At 35.6% G+C, this 18,744-nt stretch overlaps 2 protein-coding genes across 7 annotated transcripts; one reads left to right on the plus strand and one right to left on the minus strand.

Moving 5' to 3' along the window:
* The first annotated feature begins 947 nt into the window (after window positions 1–947).
* Iru (E3 ubiquitin-protein ligase Iruka) lies at window positions 948–7,061 on the plus strand. Of its 3 annotated transcripts, none has more exons than XM_019843151.2 (10): window positions 948–1,366; window positions 1,477–1,620; window positions 2,569–2,700; window positions 2,789–2,949; window positions 3,182–3,304; window positions 3,881–4,041; window positions 4,464–4,579; window positions 4,680–4,777; window positions 5,190–5,266; window positions 5,407–7,061. In XM_019843151.2, exons 2-10 carry the CDS (start codon window positions 1,537–1,539, stop codon window positions 5,421–5,423), a joined length of 969 nt encoding a protein of 322 aa, XP_019698710.1. In that variant the 5' UTR covers window positions 948–1,366; window positions 1,477–1,536; the 3' UTR covers window positions 5,424–7,061. The 3 variants fall into 3 exon arrangements, with proteins under 3 accessions (XP_019698710.1, XP_025152340.1, XP_025152341.1); XM_025296555.1 differs by having other exon boundaries at window positions 1,482–1,620; XM_025296556.1 differs by lacking the exon at window positions 5,407–7,061 and having other exon boundaries at window positions 5,190–5,277.
* Window positions 7,062–8,104: 1,043 nt separating this feature from the next.
* On the minus strand, window positions 8,105–15,886 carry LOC105187070 (transcription factor Sp4). 4 transcript variants are annotated; one of them, XM_019843153.2, is made up of 11 exons: window positions 14,832–15,886; window positions 12,851–13,042; window positions 12,287–12,592; window positions 11,733–12,141; window positions 11,372–11,559; window positions 11,111–11,197; window positions 10,720–10,986; window positions 10,392–10,632; window positions 9,810–10,287; window positions 8,890–9,184; window positions 8,105–8,778 (listed from the first exon to the last, which is right to left on the minus strand). In XM_019843153.2, exons 2-11 carry the CDS (start codon window positions 12,911–12,913, stop codon window positions 8,614–8,616), a joined length of 2,499 nt encoding a protein of 832 aa, XP_019698712.1. In that variant the 5' UTR covers window positions 12,914–13,042; window positions 14,832–15,886; the 3' UTR covers window positions 8,105–8,613. The 4 variants fall into 4 exon arrangements, with proteins under 4 accessions (XP_019698712.1, XP_011145971.1, XP_025152339.1 ...); XM_011147669.3 differs by having other exon boundaries at window positions 8,107–8,778; window positions 11,111–11,200; window positions 14,832–15,613; XM_025296554.1 differs by lacking the exon at window positions 14,832–15,886 and adding an exon at window positions 13,508–13,525 and having other exon boundaries at window positions 8,107–8,778; window positions 11,111–11,200.
* Between the last annotated feature and the right edge of the window lie 2,858 nt (window positions 15,887–18,744).

Raw genomic sequence — 18,744 nt, forward strand, 5'->3', positions numbered from 1 at the left:
CAGCACAAAATTGACCCCAATAAGTATGTATTACATAAGGGAATCAAACATCTGCGCATGCGTGAATTGGAGTCTAGAAGGAGAGGGGTGTATAAGCAATATGGCCCATCCAATTAGAAGAAATGTGTTTTGATTCAACCAATCAGACGTGAATGTCGGACACCAGGACGGTACTTACTTTTCGGAGTCATATATTGGTTGCGTTCCGATATTCACTGCCAGTACTGAAAATACATAATTTCTGTCACGTATATTGTAGATTTTTAGTGCTGGTAGTGAATATCGGAACGCAGCCATAGAGTCGGAGTTAGCAGTCTAGTTATACTATAGAAGTCTGTGATGGCTACTAACCCGTTCAATGTCCCCACGAGCTCTGCAACAATTGTTAGGAGACAACCTGTATGCAGGGTGTCGCAGAACAATTCCGTTCCTCTATTTACGGACCTTGTCTGCTATCAGATAAAAGCCTGAGAACGGTCATTGAGCCGGATATCCTGGGATGTGCCCTCTGAGAAAATGCATGCATACTACATCCTTTCTAATGGTTACCATCCAGCTCAATGGCCGCTCTCAGGCTCTTCTCTGAAGACACGCAACCCGCTAAATACGAGCAATTTCCGACCATGTTGAACTACTCTATTTAATTTTATAATTTAAAAGGAATTTTTTCGTCTCAATTTTATATATTTATATATAATTGGGTCGATATGATCAAAGTGAGACGAGAATGACTGATTGTAATTTTTTGTTTAACTTTCATCGCATACATAATACAAAACAAAACCAAAATTGTCGATATTACGATGTTACCTACGGAGAAAATTAGCCGTGCAGTTCAAGATTATGTACATGGAAGCGTTTCAAAATGAGGTAACATCGAAATATCATAGATTTGGTTGCTCTCAATATTTTTTTTTCTGGCGGTACGGTGTCACTTGGAATAGCCCGTGTTAAATCAATGTTACATTGAGTCATGTGCATCTCTTGTGAAAGACGCCTGTTTTATATCAGATTGTGATGTGAAAACCAGACGATTTTAATTTACATATCATTGTTGAATCGTGGATATGATCGTTCGTATGACTTCCCCATGGATTTCCCGAGAGGGCGTTAGTTAGCATACACCGAATTTTTTATTATACGCAACTTGCGCAATTCTTGTAAGAATTGTCGATCTTTGGTGATATCTTGCCTTCGGTGGTATTTGTTCGCTAGATAATCGTTATAATTGTTCGTGGAAAGCTCGGAGTGATTCGAAGGACAGTGGATAAGGCCGAGCGAGATCGGACGTCGCCAGTTTCATCCAAGCGTTGAATTGGATCGAGGAAGTTGAAATTGTGGCTAATTGCTAGCCGCAAAATACAAGGTCTGTCGTTCAGTTACACCTCGCTACACTTGATTTCCTCTCTCTCTTTCTCTCTCGTTTTCTGGCATCTCTCACTCACGTGCCTGAACGTATATCTATTTCATTTTAAGGGCAGAAAGTGTAGCTATAAAGCCAACATCTACAGAGAAGTAGAAACGAACACGTAAAACATGGCGGAAGCCGTTGTGGACGGGACCCCGATGTCTCGATTTTTTTGCCACAAATGCAGTGTCGAAATTGAGCGTTTGTTGCCAGTAAGTAGATTATGATAACTCTTACGGCCGTTACCTAACGGCCTAACCGCCTGTCTGAGCCTCCTCGGCACGCCTAAGCGCACAAATGCCATGTAAAGGAACGATCATTACGAGAAACTGTCATTCCGCAACAATGTGCGGAAAGTCCGTCTTTCTTATCTATTTCTGCACAAAACAATATCTCGATCTATCATTCAATTTTTTACACCGAACGCCAAGATACCAAGTGTGGTCTATATTCGTCGCGGAGATGTCTGTATCGTTTTCCCATTATTTCTGAATATGGATTGCTCCATGTGGACTTACCTTATGTATGATTTTCTAAAGAGCATGAATCATCCACAATGTTGTTGCTCTCAAAATTATCTTTGTACATTACGATTTCTGTAACAGCTGTTCTTATATTTTGCAGAATGTTATATTCGTTTTTTTCGCAGAAAAACTATATGTAAATATAAGAGTGATATATCTTAACTTTTGCATCGGTAAACTTGATCCAATCAAGTTTATTCACATGACATGGCTAATTTAATTTTAAGTTATGCGTATAGTATTATCAAGGCACAGTAGTATCTTACATCATATATATCAATATTTAACAAATGAATTGATGGATCATAAGCATATTTAATAATCACTATGTCTAAAATTAGATATATCTAAGTCTGACCTTTGTATATATTTTTATTAGTAAAGATTTAGTAAATTGGAGTTTAATAGATTCTGTTAATTAATCAAAAAATTTAATGGTGTTTCATGAAAAATGTTTTTGTGAAAAATATTAATAATTTCTACTTCTTATAGTAAAATAATTTTTGTGAGAGAATCATCAACCATATCTTTAAAACAAAATTATTTTAATTCTCACTCATACTTTAGTCCATTATTTTAATCAAATCGAAGAATTTATTAGCTTAACTTCTGTATCATTATTTTTTTTCTTATTAGAATTACACATGTCCACGATGCTCAAGTGGTTTCATCGAGGAACTAGAAATTAGCACTAATGAGTGCAACTCAACAGTGGATGTGAGCAATGAAGATCTGAGTGATGTTGATGTTGATATTTTAGGATATAATGTGAGCAATTTAGTCTAAACAAAAAATTTTTGATAAGTTAACACAATATATGTTTGTAATCATTTTAAATTCTGTTCACTTGACACAGTCTTCACAACGTTATCCACCTGATCGAGATTTGATAGATATGATATTGGGCCTTTCAAACACCAATCAACAGCCAGGCGCAGGCAGCAGAAACTATGTGCTTGGCAGCAGAAGAAGGTCTAACTGGAATCGTACTCCTCCAGAAGGACGTCGTAGTAATAGGTATAGCACTTTATTCTTCTCTCTGTATTTAATTACACTTTGCGTATAGCGATATAATAATTCAAATTTTAATTTAATGTCTAATTTATTAAATTTTTTTTTCTTTTTTTATGTTGACGCGTCAAGATATACATACACACCTTCAAGAATGTAAACTTCAATTATTGGTATATATATATTGTGCATATGAAAAATTGGTAAGTTAGTAATTGAATTATTTTATTTCATTTAGTACTCGAAGGAGACAAGAAACCTTACCAGTGCCCGTAGAAAATTTCATACAAGATTTTATCTTCAACCTGTCAGGAGCAACTGGTCTGGGTCACACTGTGGGACAGGATGCGCAACCATCTGTGTAAGTTACCCTATGCTATTTTATCGTAATTATAATCGATATTAAGTGAATTATAAAACATCGCAAGTATCAAATAATAAATATGTCTAAACTTATAAAATCAACTTTAATTCAATATTTTCGAAATATATTCTCTGATAAGTAAGAAAGTTACGCGGTTGTACATCGCATATTGTTAATTTTTACATTAAAAAAAGTAAATAGTAAAATACACAGGATATAAATGAAATAGACGATCAAACTTTGAAAATATATTCCAGTCATCTGAAATATGAAAAAATATCGTGTAAACATAGGTTTAGAAACTTTTTGTGTATATGTGTGTTTATAGTTCCAGTTTATTTTAATCTTCCTTTTTTTCCTCTGCTCCTTCTCCATTCATTCTGTCTTCTATTACGGATGTGTGCATTTTCGTAAAGCTGCGCACATGCATCAACGTCCTAATATGCTTTCTTGACAGCGTCAACGGCAATCAGAGAAAGCTCGTTCATCCATGAAGAACAAGTCATTAAAAAAATTTGATTTATTCCTTAGTGTTACTAAAATAATAACGAAATAATGTAGATTCAATATTAGACTGTTCTTGGGAAATCCTGGAGATTATGTTTGGGGTCGCGATGGATTAGATGCTATTGTTACACAATTATTGAATCAAATGGATGGTACTGGGCCACCGCCTTTACCACGCAAGCAGATCGACGAAATACCCACAACCACCATATCGCAAAGCCAAGTTGGTTAGTATTTAATGTTATACAGTGAGAAAAAAGAAGTATTTACACACTGTATCCTTTTTAGACTAAATTTATGTAGGAAAGGCAACGTATATATACAATGTTGCAGAAAGGCTACTACGTTTGCTGCAAACATTCTTATCAGGATATATATTATGTGTATGTTTTCATGTTGTATTAATGCATTAAGTAAGTGTATATTATAGCAGCACTTTTTCATTTATCCTGTTGGATTATTCAAAGATTATAAAGTGTACAAATACTTTTTTCCACCCACTGTATCCATCTAGTTTGGTTTGCAGTATATTCGTGCAGAGCATCCTATCAGCCTAGGTACTGATTTGATGTATAATAATAACAACAATATAATTGTTGTACATATTGATTTGTATAAGGATTTATATAAAATGTCTGGTATTATGCAGATTCTAAACTACAATGTTCCGTTTGTTGGGAAGACTTCAAATTGTCGGAACCTGTTAGACAGCTACCTTGTCAACATGTCTATCATGCACCGTGCATTGTGCCATGGCTAGAATTAGTAAGCTAAGAAAAATTGATGAATTTTCCATTTTTATTAATGATTTTCAGATACGTCAGTATCAGAACGTGCACCTTATATGATATTTTTTTTTTGCCAGCATGGAACTTGTCCTATTTGCAGACAAAGTTTGGGAGATCAAAATTCAACTGAGGCAAACCAAGATACTGTTGGCCCCAGTTTAGCTGCTTTATTTAGGTAAGTTCCTTTTCTTTGAAAAAGCGAGATATTCCACTGATGTAATATTTGTTTTTCAAATGTGTTTTCAAAAGATCATGCTTGACTCAACAAAATTGTCACGAGAATAATTAAAATGTTAACCACGTTTTAATTATTTAGAGTTAAAATTTTGTGAACCTTTTCCAACGCAAAAATAAAATCTTTATATAAGAATTTAAAGACATAATTAGACATTCTATTTCATGAAATTTTGTTTACAAAATTTCCTTAGTGTAATAAAGAAATAAATTGTTTTAAATGATTCATAATGTTTAGTTGTTTTACAGTTTTTTATTCCTTTTTTTTTTTATCTATAAGAATTGTATCAGCAAATGCTTTTAAAATAAATTTTTATGATTTGTTAGTAATATATTGTCCGTGTATCACATAGGGCAGCTAATGAATCAAACAGTAGCCGCACGTCATCCACTTCGTCATCTGCGGACAGTAGCTCCAGTACTTCCTCGAGTGAGATTTGAGAATGATATTTATCTTTCAATTATCTTATTTCACGCGTAATTTAGCCGAATGTGTATCTATTTTCACAATATTGATTATAATTACCAACATTTTCTTGTTCTTAACGTAATGCATATATCTTGTTACAGATACTACCATGTATTAACTGCAAAATTTAAACTATATTGTCACTTAATCGACCGATATCTCAATGTGAAGTGTTGAGTTGAAAACGACCGTTATGTTCCACATTCAGCGAATTATACTAAATGAACATCAACATATAATAGCAAAATCATAGACCATCGATACATATTTGTCTTTATTGGGGTTTTTTCTTTTTTAATTGCACTCCGTAATTTAATTCGAACTTAAGAAGATTTTCGAATCTAATACTTTTCTCATTAGATAAAGGACTTTGATGATTCAATTCCAGTAAAAATGTAAGACTTACATGAGATGGTCCTTATCGACATTGTTTACGTATTGACAGCTTCGCTTGAAGTAGCGATAGTCAAAGTAAACTCGAAATAACGAAATTGACGGAAATAACTCTAATATTTATATAAAAACAATTTTCGTATCGCCGAGACTCAGTAAAATATATATGCATAAATGTACAACGTAAGCTAATATACAAAAGAATTTAAAAGAAGGGAAATGCGACTTTTGCAAAAAAGATAAATTCATAAATTTAAACCATGAATATAAATATCACCAATTCTTCAAAAGAAAGAGAAAACTCACTGCATACAGAGATACTTTTGTCTGTGGAAAGACATTTGAGGTTTATACTATCAGCAGTGAGTCAGCAGAAATCAGCAAACCGTATAAGAGACTAATGAAACTAATGAAACTAACAAAATGTAAAACATAATATTTAAACTATATTATTTTGGCTTTTAATCTGTACATAACGCCAAAGGATTGTATTAAATATATAAAGGAATATTTCAGGTCGTAATCACTTCTCTTCTATTTTTACGTTTAATCGTGTCTGATGAAGTGACTATATTAAAATATGTACATATACTTCAACAGTTTCTGAGTCTCGACGAATAGAGAACAAAAAATAAGATATGTGACGAACAGTTTCGTTTTTCAGTTTGAAACGTTCTTGAGAGATATAAAGTTTTCTGCTTGATGCACTATTTCTCAGTTCATCTTTTTCACGGAAACTAATGTTTATGATACAAATGCGTATGAGAAATAGAGATACAACACGTATCTGCACATATTTCTATAGCAGAAGAGATACTTACAAGAGGACAAGCACACACTCGTAAACGTAAATCCTTACAACCACAATGTGTAGTTTGCAGCGATTGACAGAGTTAACATTTACATTGTAAACCTGAGAATGTAACGTAAAAAAAAAAATGTAAGTAGCATTTAGATGTCTACATATAGTTACCTAAATTTTTCGGTCAATAATTGTCATGTATACAAATAAAAACGGAAAAACGGTTTCCGCGTTATCTATGTCGCGCAATAGACGAGCACCCTCTGCTAGAACGCGTTACACAACAGGAGAAATAACGCATTACGCTACTTTACGAATGTCGTTGTCTCATATTTGAATATATCATTTATTTTGGAAAGTACTTGAATATATCAAAGTATTAGGAGTCGAGTTAGTATAAAAAAAAGTTTCGAGTGTGGGATATAAATTTTTTCTTTCTTTTTTTCTGTTTTATATACTGGAGTGCATAGAAAAAAATTTTTTGAGTGTAGATGGATGTAGATGAGTTCACCGTCTCATTGGCTCACGCATATATTATCTCCAGGGGCTAGCGCCCAGAAAGTGAGCTTGTCTTTATTACATTTTCATTTATTTTATATGTTAATTATTCGTGAATTGCTACCAAGCCGAAATAAAAGGATGCAAATTTAACGGATGAAGCTACCACTCCACAAAGTTGCGTCCCTTTTGTATACTATCTCGATAATTATTGGGCACCTCGTATCGAAACAGCGATGAAGCATTTGTGTAACGGAAATGTGTAACTTATAGAAGTGCATCTACGATATATTTATATTGCATATATATGTATGACTTATATATAAATACATATGGCTAAATTTAGAATAAAAGTAACTTGCTTCTTTTATAACGTTTTTAACATATTGCAGATTAATGTTGACAAACTGTTTTACTGTTCGTTTAAAACATTTTTGTGAGCGCACAAATGTAATATTTTATTAAAAAAAGAATAAAATATTTGTCTAACAAATCTTTTTTATATCTCCGATAGTGATCTAGATAGTACAAAAGGGAGTTCCATCTTCTGTAAACTTGCACCTCGATCGATAAAAAAATATGTACATCTTTTAATTTTCGTATTTTATAGAAGTAATTAGAATTTCATTATAATTGAACATAGATGTTTCGTGAATGTTCTTTATGAGTATCCGCATTACTTCTTGTGTTGTGTATGTACATAAACATTGCGATTTGACAGTTGAGGCAAAACTTTAAACTTTGTGTTTATGACTCGTGTAGTGTATTTACACGCAACAACGTTATATCGATTTAGGATAACCCAATAAGTTAAAAAAAAAAGCTGACTGTCTTTTTAGCTAGTGTCTCTATGTAATAATATTAAAAATGTTTATAATTGTAAAATTTTCTTGTGCAAAATTTTATACATTGATGTACATTATATATACACGAATATATTACATACATATATACATACAACATACATACACGTGCGCACGTACAGCACGCACGCATATATGCAATAAAAAAATAGATTGTACATTATAAACAATAGGTCTGTTCTTTTTATCTGTCTTTGTTAGCTATAATTAGTGCTACACTGGAACACTATTATATATAATCATTGCACTCTGAAAAGGCAAATAGTGCAAAGCAGTTCAGCTAAAAAGAACAGACCATATGAATATCTCTGTAAACTTACGATTTTTACATAGAACAAATAGACTCGAAAACTTCATTCAGACGTAACTAATGCTAACTTAAATTATATACATTTAATTTAAATTATATCTATGTAAGGACACGTAATATTAATTTTTATTAATATAAGATACTAAAAACTTGTTCAATATCACTTAATCTGTAAGTTTTAACTCTAAAGAGCAATTCTCTGTCCTTCCTCTAACAATCCAATTCTCCGTTAAAAAATGAAACTTCATTTCGAGGTAAACAGAGAAAGAGAATTGTGTATAGTTCGAGATAAACAGAGAGAGAGCAGTTCAACTTGTATTATAATGATACTAATCTGCTATTAGTAGTAACAATCACTAGTATGATAGTATAATATTACTAGTAATCGTTACTAATATTAATTTACTACTTCCTCATCCCATGTTACTATATACAAGAACTTTTATTCATTTGCCACGTGATTCGTTGATTCGTTCTTCAGGTTCTCTATTTGATCCGGAATAACGATATCAGACTGTTCAGTTTCCTTGTGCAAAGCTATGATGATCTTTTGCTCGGTGGAAGACTGACTATCGGAAGATCCTTCTTGTGTTGAAGTAGCAGCTTCCTATAATTTTATGTTTCATGAGTGAAAATATATCTTTCATGTTGCCATTACATGTTAAATTACATGTTATGTTTCATCTTACATTAAAGTACATCGAAACTAAGTACGTACCGTACTTCGAAGTTTCGTGTGTGTTTTCACGTGTTTTGTCAAGTGATCCGAACGCATGAACTTCTTTGAGCATTCCGTACACTGGAAGCGCTTCTCGCCGGTGTGTGTCCTACGATGCCTCTGAAGCTCGTCAGATCTGGTGAATTTTTTGCCACAAAATACCCAAGTACAAACAAACGGTCGTTCGCCAGTATGCCAGCGTAAATGAGCGCGTAAATGACTCGTTTTGCCATATACTTTGTTACATCCAGCGATGTGACATACATGTTGCCGCTTTCTACTCATATCTCGGTTTCTATAGGAAAATTATATATTTATATTTGTCTGAGGCTCTCTTGATTCCTCGCTGCGCGCTGCGGTTCTCTCGATCGATGGCGTCAAAATTGACGAGAAAATTAAAAATTCTTGCAAAACATGTTGAGAAATATATTCATAAAATGACATCTGTAATCGACCGGGATCTTTAAAATACTTTGAACACTCTCCCTTTATACCAACAATCAACGAATCATAAAATTAACGTGCAACTCGCCCTTTTAACAAAAGAAAAATATACGTTTGGATTAATTTGTACATCTGCTCGATTCTTCATCATTTTGTGAATATATCCATTTCAAAGTATCTTGCAAAACTTTAGCATAAGTTTCTTCGCTTCTGACGTCATAATTCAAGAAAAGCGCAGCAAGAAAACAGGATAACTTGAAATATAAGTATATATCGCTAAGGTATAAGTATATATTTTCTTATGATCATTATAACTGGTATAATTTTTTGGCTGGTGTTAACAGCCGATTTCTATCACATGATAATTCATAAAAGAACAATTGTATCGTACTATGAGGACAATTTTATAGAATTAATTCACAATAGTATTTGAAGAATATCTATACTGTTTGGAAAAATCGCAGAAAATCGCTCACCTGTCTCCCTCGCCGCAATTGGGACATGTGCACGCAACTCTTCTACGGTGCTGCTTGTTACTATCGGTCTCACCATTAGGGTTGGACGCACTCGATACCTGTTGTTGTTGGGGTATAGGAGTGGTCGTTGTCAAGGTTCCGTTCGACTGAAGCGTCTGGAGAATCTGCCACTTGGTGGAATCGGATGAATCAAGTTGCACGGTTGGCGTCGCGACGATGGGAGTAGCAGCAGTGGCAGGTAACGTTTGTACCGTAGCGGGTTGCAACGCACTCGCTGGTATCACCTGCACATTGCCCAAGCCTGGAATATTCTGCACAGGTATCGATTGCAAGAAGCCATTGGTCGTGTTCATTCCAGTAGCCGGCTGAATTTGCATTATACTTCCGTTGTTCACACTCCTCATCACATTGCCTTGTTGCGTAGTCAAATTTGTTAGCGCGGATGCCGGAATGAGCGTTAATTGCTGCCCTTGCGCCCCTGCAACAAACGTTCCGAATGTATTATTGCAGATTCGCTCGAGAGAATCGGCAATTCCCTTCAGTTAGTGTCAACGAGAGAAGATAGCGATCGGACATCTCTACCTGTAATCGTGATAGGTTGCACCGTCGTAGGTTGGGTCGACTGGGCAGCAGGGATATGTATTACCTGGCCACTGGTTAATTGACTAGCATCGATGCTGGTCACTTTAATGTCACCTTCGACTGTTTCTGGCGCTCTTGCCAGGGTCGATAACGTCTGTACGTCGATCTTTTGGCCGTCTTTTGTGGTAATTACGTTAGCGTTTCCTGCTACAGTTCTTCCTAGTGAGCTTATACCAAGTACCTGGAGAGACCGAATTTCTTAAGCAATGCAACAATACCAGTAGACGTGTAAATGCAAAGGGGATCTCCCAATTTAGAAATCTATTACCTGCACGTTGCTAGGAGTTGCGACTGTTGTGCTCCAAGTTGCTACAGTCGATGATGGAGTGGAAGATTGTTGTATCTGCTGCTGTTGCTGCGATTGTTGCTGCTGTTGCGCTCCTGGCTGCGCTTGCTGCTGCTGTTGTATCACTTGCTGCACCACTTGTACTTGCTGCTGTTGCTGTTGCGCTTGGGCGACTTGCTGCTGCTGCTGCTGTTGAACCGACTGCACTACCTGTTGCTGAGTTTGTTGCTGAACGACTTGTTGCTGCGCCTGTTGACACACAATTTGATAAACTGCTTGTGCTATTTCTTGATTCTATAATTACGTTAGTATACACGGTGTTTAGTGAAATTATACAGGAGATGATTTATCCTTAGATTCGACTTATTCTTACCTGGAGACTCTGCAGCTGTGGTATATTGGCTATTTGCACTTGCTGGATGTGACCATTTGGCGCGATTATTGACGCCACTTGAGGTAACTGCTGAAATTAGAATGACCAAAATATGCATCTTCGTTCATATGCAATCGCATATTAATTATATTAACGAATAATATTAACGAAAATTAATTAAATTAATCTATCATTTTTCGACCAATATGCATAATTATATACTTGGTTGACATAATTAAATGATTATGTCTCGTGACTTACTTGTGTGATTTGAGGTATCATTTGCGTAGCGGTAGGTACATTAAAAATATTGGACAAAGTTTGAAGAGGAAAGTGTACAGTCTGAAAAATGGTTTGGCCATTGCTGGCAGTGACTGGTACTTGCACAGGCACAGCTTGTTGAACATGTTGCATAGGAAATTGAAGTGGCCTTACTTGTACACTTTGACCTATGGAAAGATATGATCGCGTCATTGGGTCATTTTCACACCGGAAGAACAAAAATCACGCAAATAAAAAAAAATAATACAAAATATCGAAAGATATACTTATGATATAAAACTAAAAAAAAAAAGTAACTAGGCTCTATTTAAATCCCACCATTAGGTTTTGAGAGACATACCTGTTGGCAATTGCACTGTTTGTCCAGCGATATTCTGTATAATCGAAGGAAAGACATTGGGCGCTCTTATCAGGCTAACAGGTTGAGGTGTGATAATAGTTTGACCATTGGCTAGTTGCACCTGTTGACTAGCTAGTTGCATTTGCTGACCATTCGCGGTTGCAAATTGCATTGTCGGCTGTGTTTGATGATGGCTGCCCGCCGCTGATATCGCAGAGGACGGAATAAATAGAGCCTCTTGTCCATCTATATTGACGGCTTGCATTTGCGGAAGTACATTGTAGCCAATCTGTTGTTGTTGTGATTGCTGTTGCTGCTGTTGAGTTTGCGACTGCTGTGGCTGTTGTTGATTTGATTGCTGTGGCTGTTGCTGAAGGGCCTGCGTTTGAGTACTAATAATCTGAGCACCCTACAAAATGCATTTATAAATGATCAATAAGTTGGATTTACAAAAATCGAGAAAGCAAAGAATTGATTGATTGAAAGAATAAGAAAATGCTTTATATTTACATTGATTATAAATAAAATTATAGGATCATTATCTTATTATGTACCTGCAAGAACTGATGGGGCAGAGATTGAACAGAAATTGTTTGTGCTCTCTGTTGATCATGTGCTTGTTGAGTTTGTAAAGGCACAAAATTCTGCAACTGTTGCAGAGTAATAACTTGCGGTTGTTGCTGCTGCTGCGCTTGTTGCTGAACATCCTGTTGCTGCTGTAATTGTTGCAATACATTAGCACTTAAAAAACGAATTTGTGGCTGGGCAGTTTGTTGCTGTTGTTGATCTAATTGTTGTGGGTCTGCTTCATCCTGCGATGGCAACTGTGTTTGCAGGGGATCCTGCTCTTCAATTTCATCCTGCAAATGAATATTCTATTTTATTTGAAATATCCTATGTATGTCATGTATAAAAAGGTCTATATTATTTATATAAATTTTGCTGACTGTTACTATCACAGAAATACACACACATATGCTATTAAATAATTATAGAGAATATTATACTTTTGAATGTATTTGCATTTGAGAATATAACACTTACATTAACATTATATTAACATCAATATAGAAAAATAGATATTACAAAAATAATCAAACATATAATAAATATTTTACTTGTGAAATATTTCTTCCATCTATGCTCCGTTTCATGATGAATAATTGTGTTTTATACTGCATTCAACTTATAACAATATATCTGATGCCATTTCGTATAGAGTACCACTGTGCTAGGAATCCATAACACAAGTATAACTATGTTAACAACTTGTCTACTGCTATGGAAAAGGACTTGTTCTGGAAATTTTTCTGAAACAAAGAAACAGAAGGTTAAATGATTTGTATCAATTTATTTATTAAAGATTACTGCTAATTTTATAGCAAATAAAATTATGGGTATTATGAAATATACCAAAATCAATGTTTAATTCGTATAAATTTTTAATCCGACGACTAAAATACTAAAAGTGAGAATAAAGAATATTTGCAGAGGTAGATTTGCGATAAGATCAAAGAAATTTCAACATTTAATGAATGAACAAAATTATACTACTACTACTACAGTTATTGGAAAATTATAAATAGATTCGAGAGCTGTCTTATAAAGTAAATAACGGCAAAGAAATAGTACCAATTAGAATCGACTGCTTCATGATTGTCTATTAAAACAATTCAAAACCATTCTCTTTTCTTTGTTAACTTAATAATCAATAATCTATTATTCATTTTTCGAACTTATATTTTAACCTTTCGCATACGTAGAACAACACTTACAGCTGTCGAAATGTCAGACAAACTGTGTCATGATGCACGAATACCCAGATACGATGTATTCGAATGAAAAATATCTAGATTTGAGTTGGACGGCATCAAAGATGCTACATCTACATTTAGTTTCTAGGAAACTACCATTTTCCACGCGCTTCGGAACATAGTCGACAACCAATGGGAGAAAGCTTTTGAGTTCTTACAACATAAGCTCTATCTCATTGGGCGTCGGATAAATGCTCCTGAAAATGACTCTCAGACGGTGCCAACCGCTCGAAATGCTAGTTGCCAACCCAAGTTACATAAAAGCGCGGGATATTCAATGAAATACACTGAATGCGCAATGCTTTAACTAACGAATATTTCACATTCTTTTACATATTTTAGATATTTACTTATGATTTTGCATTTTATCTTATAAATGCCATATAATCTGATTAATATTTAAGATATTGCTATCTTTTTCACGTAATTAAATCATATATGAAAATCCAACATGATCGAAAAGTCCTGGTGACCTTATACCTAGTGAACGTTAAAGCATTTACGCAGTCTTGTAACGTTATCGTAACTCGAATATCGAAGAAAAATCAGAGTTTCGATTGATAAAATAGCAAAATATCGAAAATGGGTGAACTATTCCCGAGATAGCACGAGAGTGAAATAATTTTAGATATGTTCAAAATGTACTTGAATATTACTCAGAACATTCTGTATATGTTTTGGGCTTCTGGGTTTCGAGATAATTTGTGCTACCTGGAGTGAGTTACAAAAGAACAGAGCTGAAGAATAAAGCGAAAGAGATGAGAGCTGTCCTTTCATGCCTTATCCTTCAAATTCCCTTTCATTTTTTGACTCTCTATGCATTTACGATCTTTCTTTTTTCACTCCTTTTTATGTTAAAGGAGTTCCTCCAGCATCGTGGAAAGTTTCCAATATGAAAGCATCCGGGAAATGTTCACTTTTCATGAGTCGATATTAAAGAAAAATCGTTCCGAACGTTCTCCAGGAATACGTAATTGTACGCGTTGAAGACACAGCGTGATATGGCCGATAATAGATTCTTGCGAAAATCACGTCGATACGAGGAAAGCACCACGTGCGAAAGACTCGCACCGCTCTCGTCACTCTCCAGGAGGAGACAAACGAGAGACCGTGGAGCGACGAGAGGCGAGTCCGCGAACATCCTCCTCGCGAGAACCCGATCGAGGGGACCGCCTCCTTACGCCCCTGTGTCTACCGCCCCTCCCGGCTCGTATCGAAGCACTCGCGCACGATCCCAACACAATGGCGATCTAACCATGTGTGCGTCACACACCCGCCCACTCACCCGCTCGTTCCTCGTGACGCTCCTCACTCACACCCTGGCGCTCCTGATAACGGGGAAGGCAGCCTCGCAATGCAGCCTCCACCCACTTTGCGCACCGGACTCCACCTAACTTGGAAGTACACCTAACGAGCACGTGTTACCTCGCCGGGGAAGACACCACCAGTTAGCCGTCCCTACACCAATACCAGCGCCATAAATGTCCAGATAGCCCGAGACCAAATACAGCAATAGTGGAAACGTCCAATAGTCCGAGCTACTGATGGTGCTACTCAATGGTGCCCATCAATGATGTCCACGTTGCTCTCGACCCCGCCAACGACGATCTCACTCGAGATCGGTCGAGAGGCGACACCACACACGTGCCAGTCTGTTTACGAAGAGACGAGGCACCGTCGTGATAACACCACCAATACAGGCGAGCAGTCTCACAACCGGAAGCACACGACCGTTTCGCTCGCCTTTGTTCGGTGCGTCGTGTGTACAAGATACAAAGCCATACACGTGCCACACGATGCGCGCCACCGAACTACGGTATATATGCGCTCTCGCTCTCGCGCCCGCGCACGCTATAACTGTGGCGGACACACAGCGATCGCTAACTGCGTTAGCCCGCGTTGGTCGATACACGAGAGATCCGCACTAATCCGGCCGCGGTGCTGACGGTATCCAACAACAGCGGTAGCGTACAGTGTTCGCCAACACTCAGCATACAGGCGTACAGGCTACTCTCACCGAGCCGAGACGCGAGCCTCGAGACGACGCGTTATCCGTAGACCCGACTCGACGATCGAGCAGACGGTCAAGAAGCGCGAACACAGTGATATCACCGCCGCACGTGTGCACGTAAGCGCATACACCCACTACACGCCCCGTTTGGCCTCCTCTTATTCACGTCTCGCGGAAACGGAAGAACGAATACTAACGAATACCGTCGTAAAGACACCCCAGCCTGAACGTAGCGACAACGCACAGGCGCACGGACTCATGGACAGAGAGCGATGGGGCGGCGCGCGAAGTCGCAACGTCGCCAACGTCGCAACTTGCGCTCGGCGAACGATGCCACGGCCACGTCGATTGGTCGTTGGTGCTTCGCACTGCTCGTGACTGGCTGCCACCACCGCCGGCCGACCGAGTTGACTGGAGCTGCACGGGTCTGGCTGGGGCGTCAGGGGCGTACGCAGGATCTGTTCGGACGCCCACTCCATTAAACAGAGCTAAACCCCACGCGCACCTCCTACTTTCTCTAGTCTCCCTCTTCCTCCCGTTCTACATCAAGCCACGTCCCGCCAAATTTTCACCTAATATGCGGGACGTGTTACCTAACACGTACGGTGTCGCGGGACAGCCCAGTCCAACGGTGACGACTGTGGACAATAGTGCGCAGATCGTCTAACGTACCATGACGCACATATGCTCGAGGTATTGGACCGAAGAAAGTCTTCTGATACGGCCTGGAAATTTCTTCAAATAGTTGCTGCAAGATTACTTCCAGCACGTGTCAGTGAATTTTGTATTGATGAGTAAGTGCGCAGGTAGCAGCGAAACGTGTTCTGTGCTTACATGATTGAGGAAAAATATTTTGGATCTATCTATGATTTTCTAACTATAGGAAATTTACATGCATTATAGAACCATGTCACTATTTTCTCACAGTGATATCTCATCAATTTAATATTTGAATACTAATTTTCTTAAGGATCCACATGATATTTCTGATTAACTGTCTTTTTTATCTTTATTATATTTTATAGTGTATGACATTGGGGCATATGAAGAAGAAAAATATACAAAAGATATATTACAAATATTTTGTAGAATTATCTTTGCAATAATGTAATAAATAATATAATAAAGTAGCATGTAATAAGATATTCAATGTATGATGATATAGTATAATATACTGAGGAATTTATGCAACTGCTATTTTAATAATATTCAGATTAATAAATGAGCGTTGATACACATGATTACAGACATTAATAAACTCTACGCAATAGCATTGGTCAGCTTGTGAATTACTTAACTACAATTTCATTTTATTTTACATTTTTAATTTTCTATTAAATTAAAAATATTAATCTACATAACAATACATAACAATTAAGATCTTTGCAGCATTTTCACTGATCAAGTTGTTTTTCTTCAGTTGTTTTGCCAAATTGCTTAAAGACTTACTTTTTATCGGAGTCTATTAGACGCTTATTGTAATGCTTTTATTTCTTTCTTTTGTTCTAAAATGGTCTTTTTAGTTACATTTAATACTATTTCAGCTTTTTTAAGAGTTTCTAAATAAAACTTATTAATATCATTAGGATATCGTATTAACCTTTCTGAAACTTTTGTCGCAGTAGATTCTATTACACATATATCTAGAGAAGGAAGTAGTGGTACTATATGACTTTCTATATACACACACACACACACACATACATATGTATAAATAGTTAAAAAAATAAGAATATCAGTGCACATATATACATATATCCATATGTATGTCTAAGACTATTTATAGTTAATAGGTAACTATATTTAGTTACAAGAGAAATATTATTCCCTCCTTCATTTCATTCATCACTTTTAACTGATAAAATATGATCTAATCTTGATTATAATCAATATATATTGAAGTGAGAAACTTTAAACCTAATATAATAATATAATGTTTATTAATAAAAATCTCCCAAAATATATGTACATACATATTAAGAATAACAACATACAGAATATTACAACTTATCAACATTTATTTTTTCATTAATTAATATAGAATCTTTATTACTTTATGTTAAATTACTTGAAGATATATCCCTTGTTTCCAGATCTAATCAAAATTTACAATTTTAAAAGTTCATTTCTATTCTTTATATATAATATTTATATATAATACAATATAAAAATATTTTCTTAACTACTTAATAAATAATTTCTTAATTAAATGATAAAATATGGAATTGTCTTTCAAAAATATAGTAATTGCAAGTAACATAAATTATATCTTTTTGTATTTTTATCTAATTTGCCATTAAATGGCAATGCCCTAGTTTTTTAAATTTTATATTTGTCTCCTGCTCTAATCATAAAATCTTTAAAATGTTTGTTGCAAAGTATAGTGTGGAAGGTTATGTCTAACTCATCTACTTTAAAAAATTTTAACCATATTCTTCTCCATACTATATCTTTAGGAAATCTGAACGTTATATATATATATAAACAAAATATATACAGTAATATATATATTTGCATTATCATCATATTTACATTATCTTGTATACATACATATACACGTACATATGTGTAAGTGTACATAAGATAGTTGAGTATATATTTATTTAAGAAGTCTCATTTCAGAATACTGAGATACAATCTGAATAACAAGGATTTCGAAAGATAAAATTATCTTTCGTCGGTGGAAGAAATTTTTGTTAACGAACAAATAGCGATGTGTCAAAGGTTATGAAGTCTGTCATACCTCTACGCGTAAAATTGAATCGGTTGAAGACATTTTCGTCGAAATAAAGTTAGATCTTTACATTAAAAATTGACTAGCAGTTATGTAGATAATTGCAACATTATATAGAGGCTTCAATTCCTAATACTTATTTATAAAAAGATACATTTTCATTGCCTTTCACAGATTTTCTTATTTACATAATATGCAATAACATGTCATTTTGATATATTTATTATGCGTCTGGAACTTGATAATATATAATGCATCTACAGCAGTTAATACTTGATTACGAGAAATTTTAAATAAATACCTATATATAGTAAATTAAACATATTGTGTAATGCACAAAGAAATCATCCAATCATAATCCGTGTAGATAAAGGATATATTAGACATACGATTAGTCGATTTCTTTATACATATCCATTATAAGACTAGGCCTGTACTTTTTAGCTAAATTGG

The sequence above is a fragment of the Harpegnathos saltator genome, unplaced genomic scaffold (assembly GCF_003227715.2).
Source record: "Harpegnathos saltator strain DR-91 unplaced genomic scaffold, Hsal_v8.6 scaffold148, whole genome shotgun sequence".
NCBI lineage: Eukaryota > Metazoa > Arthropoda > Insecta > Hymenoptera > Formicidae > Harpegnathos > Harpegnathos saltator.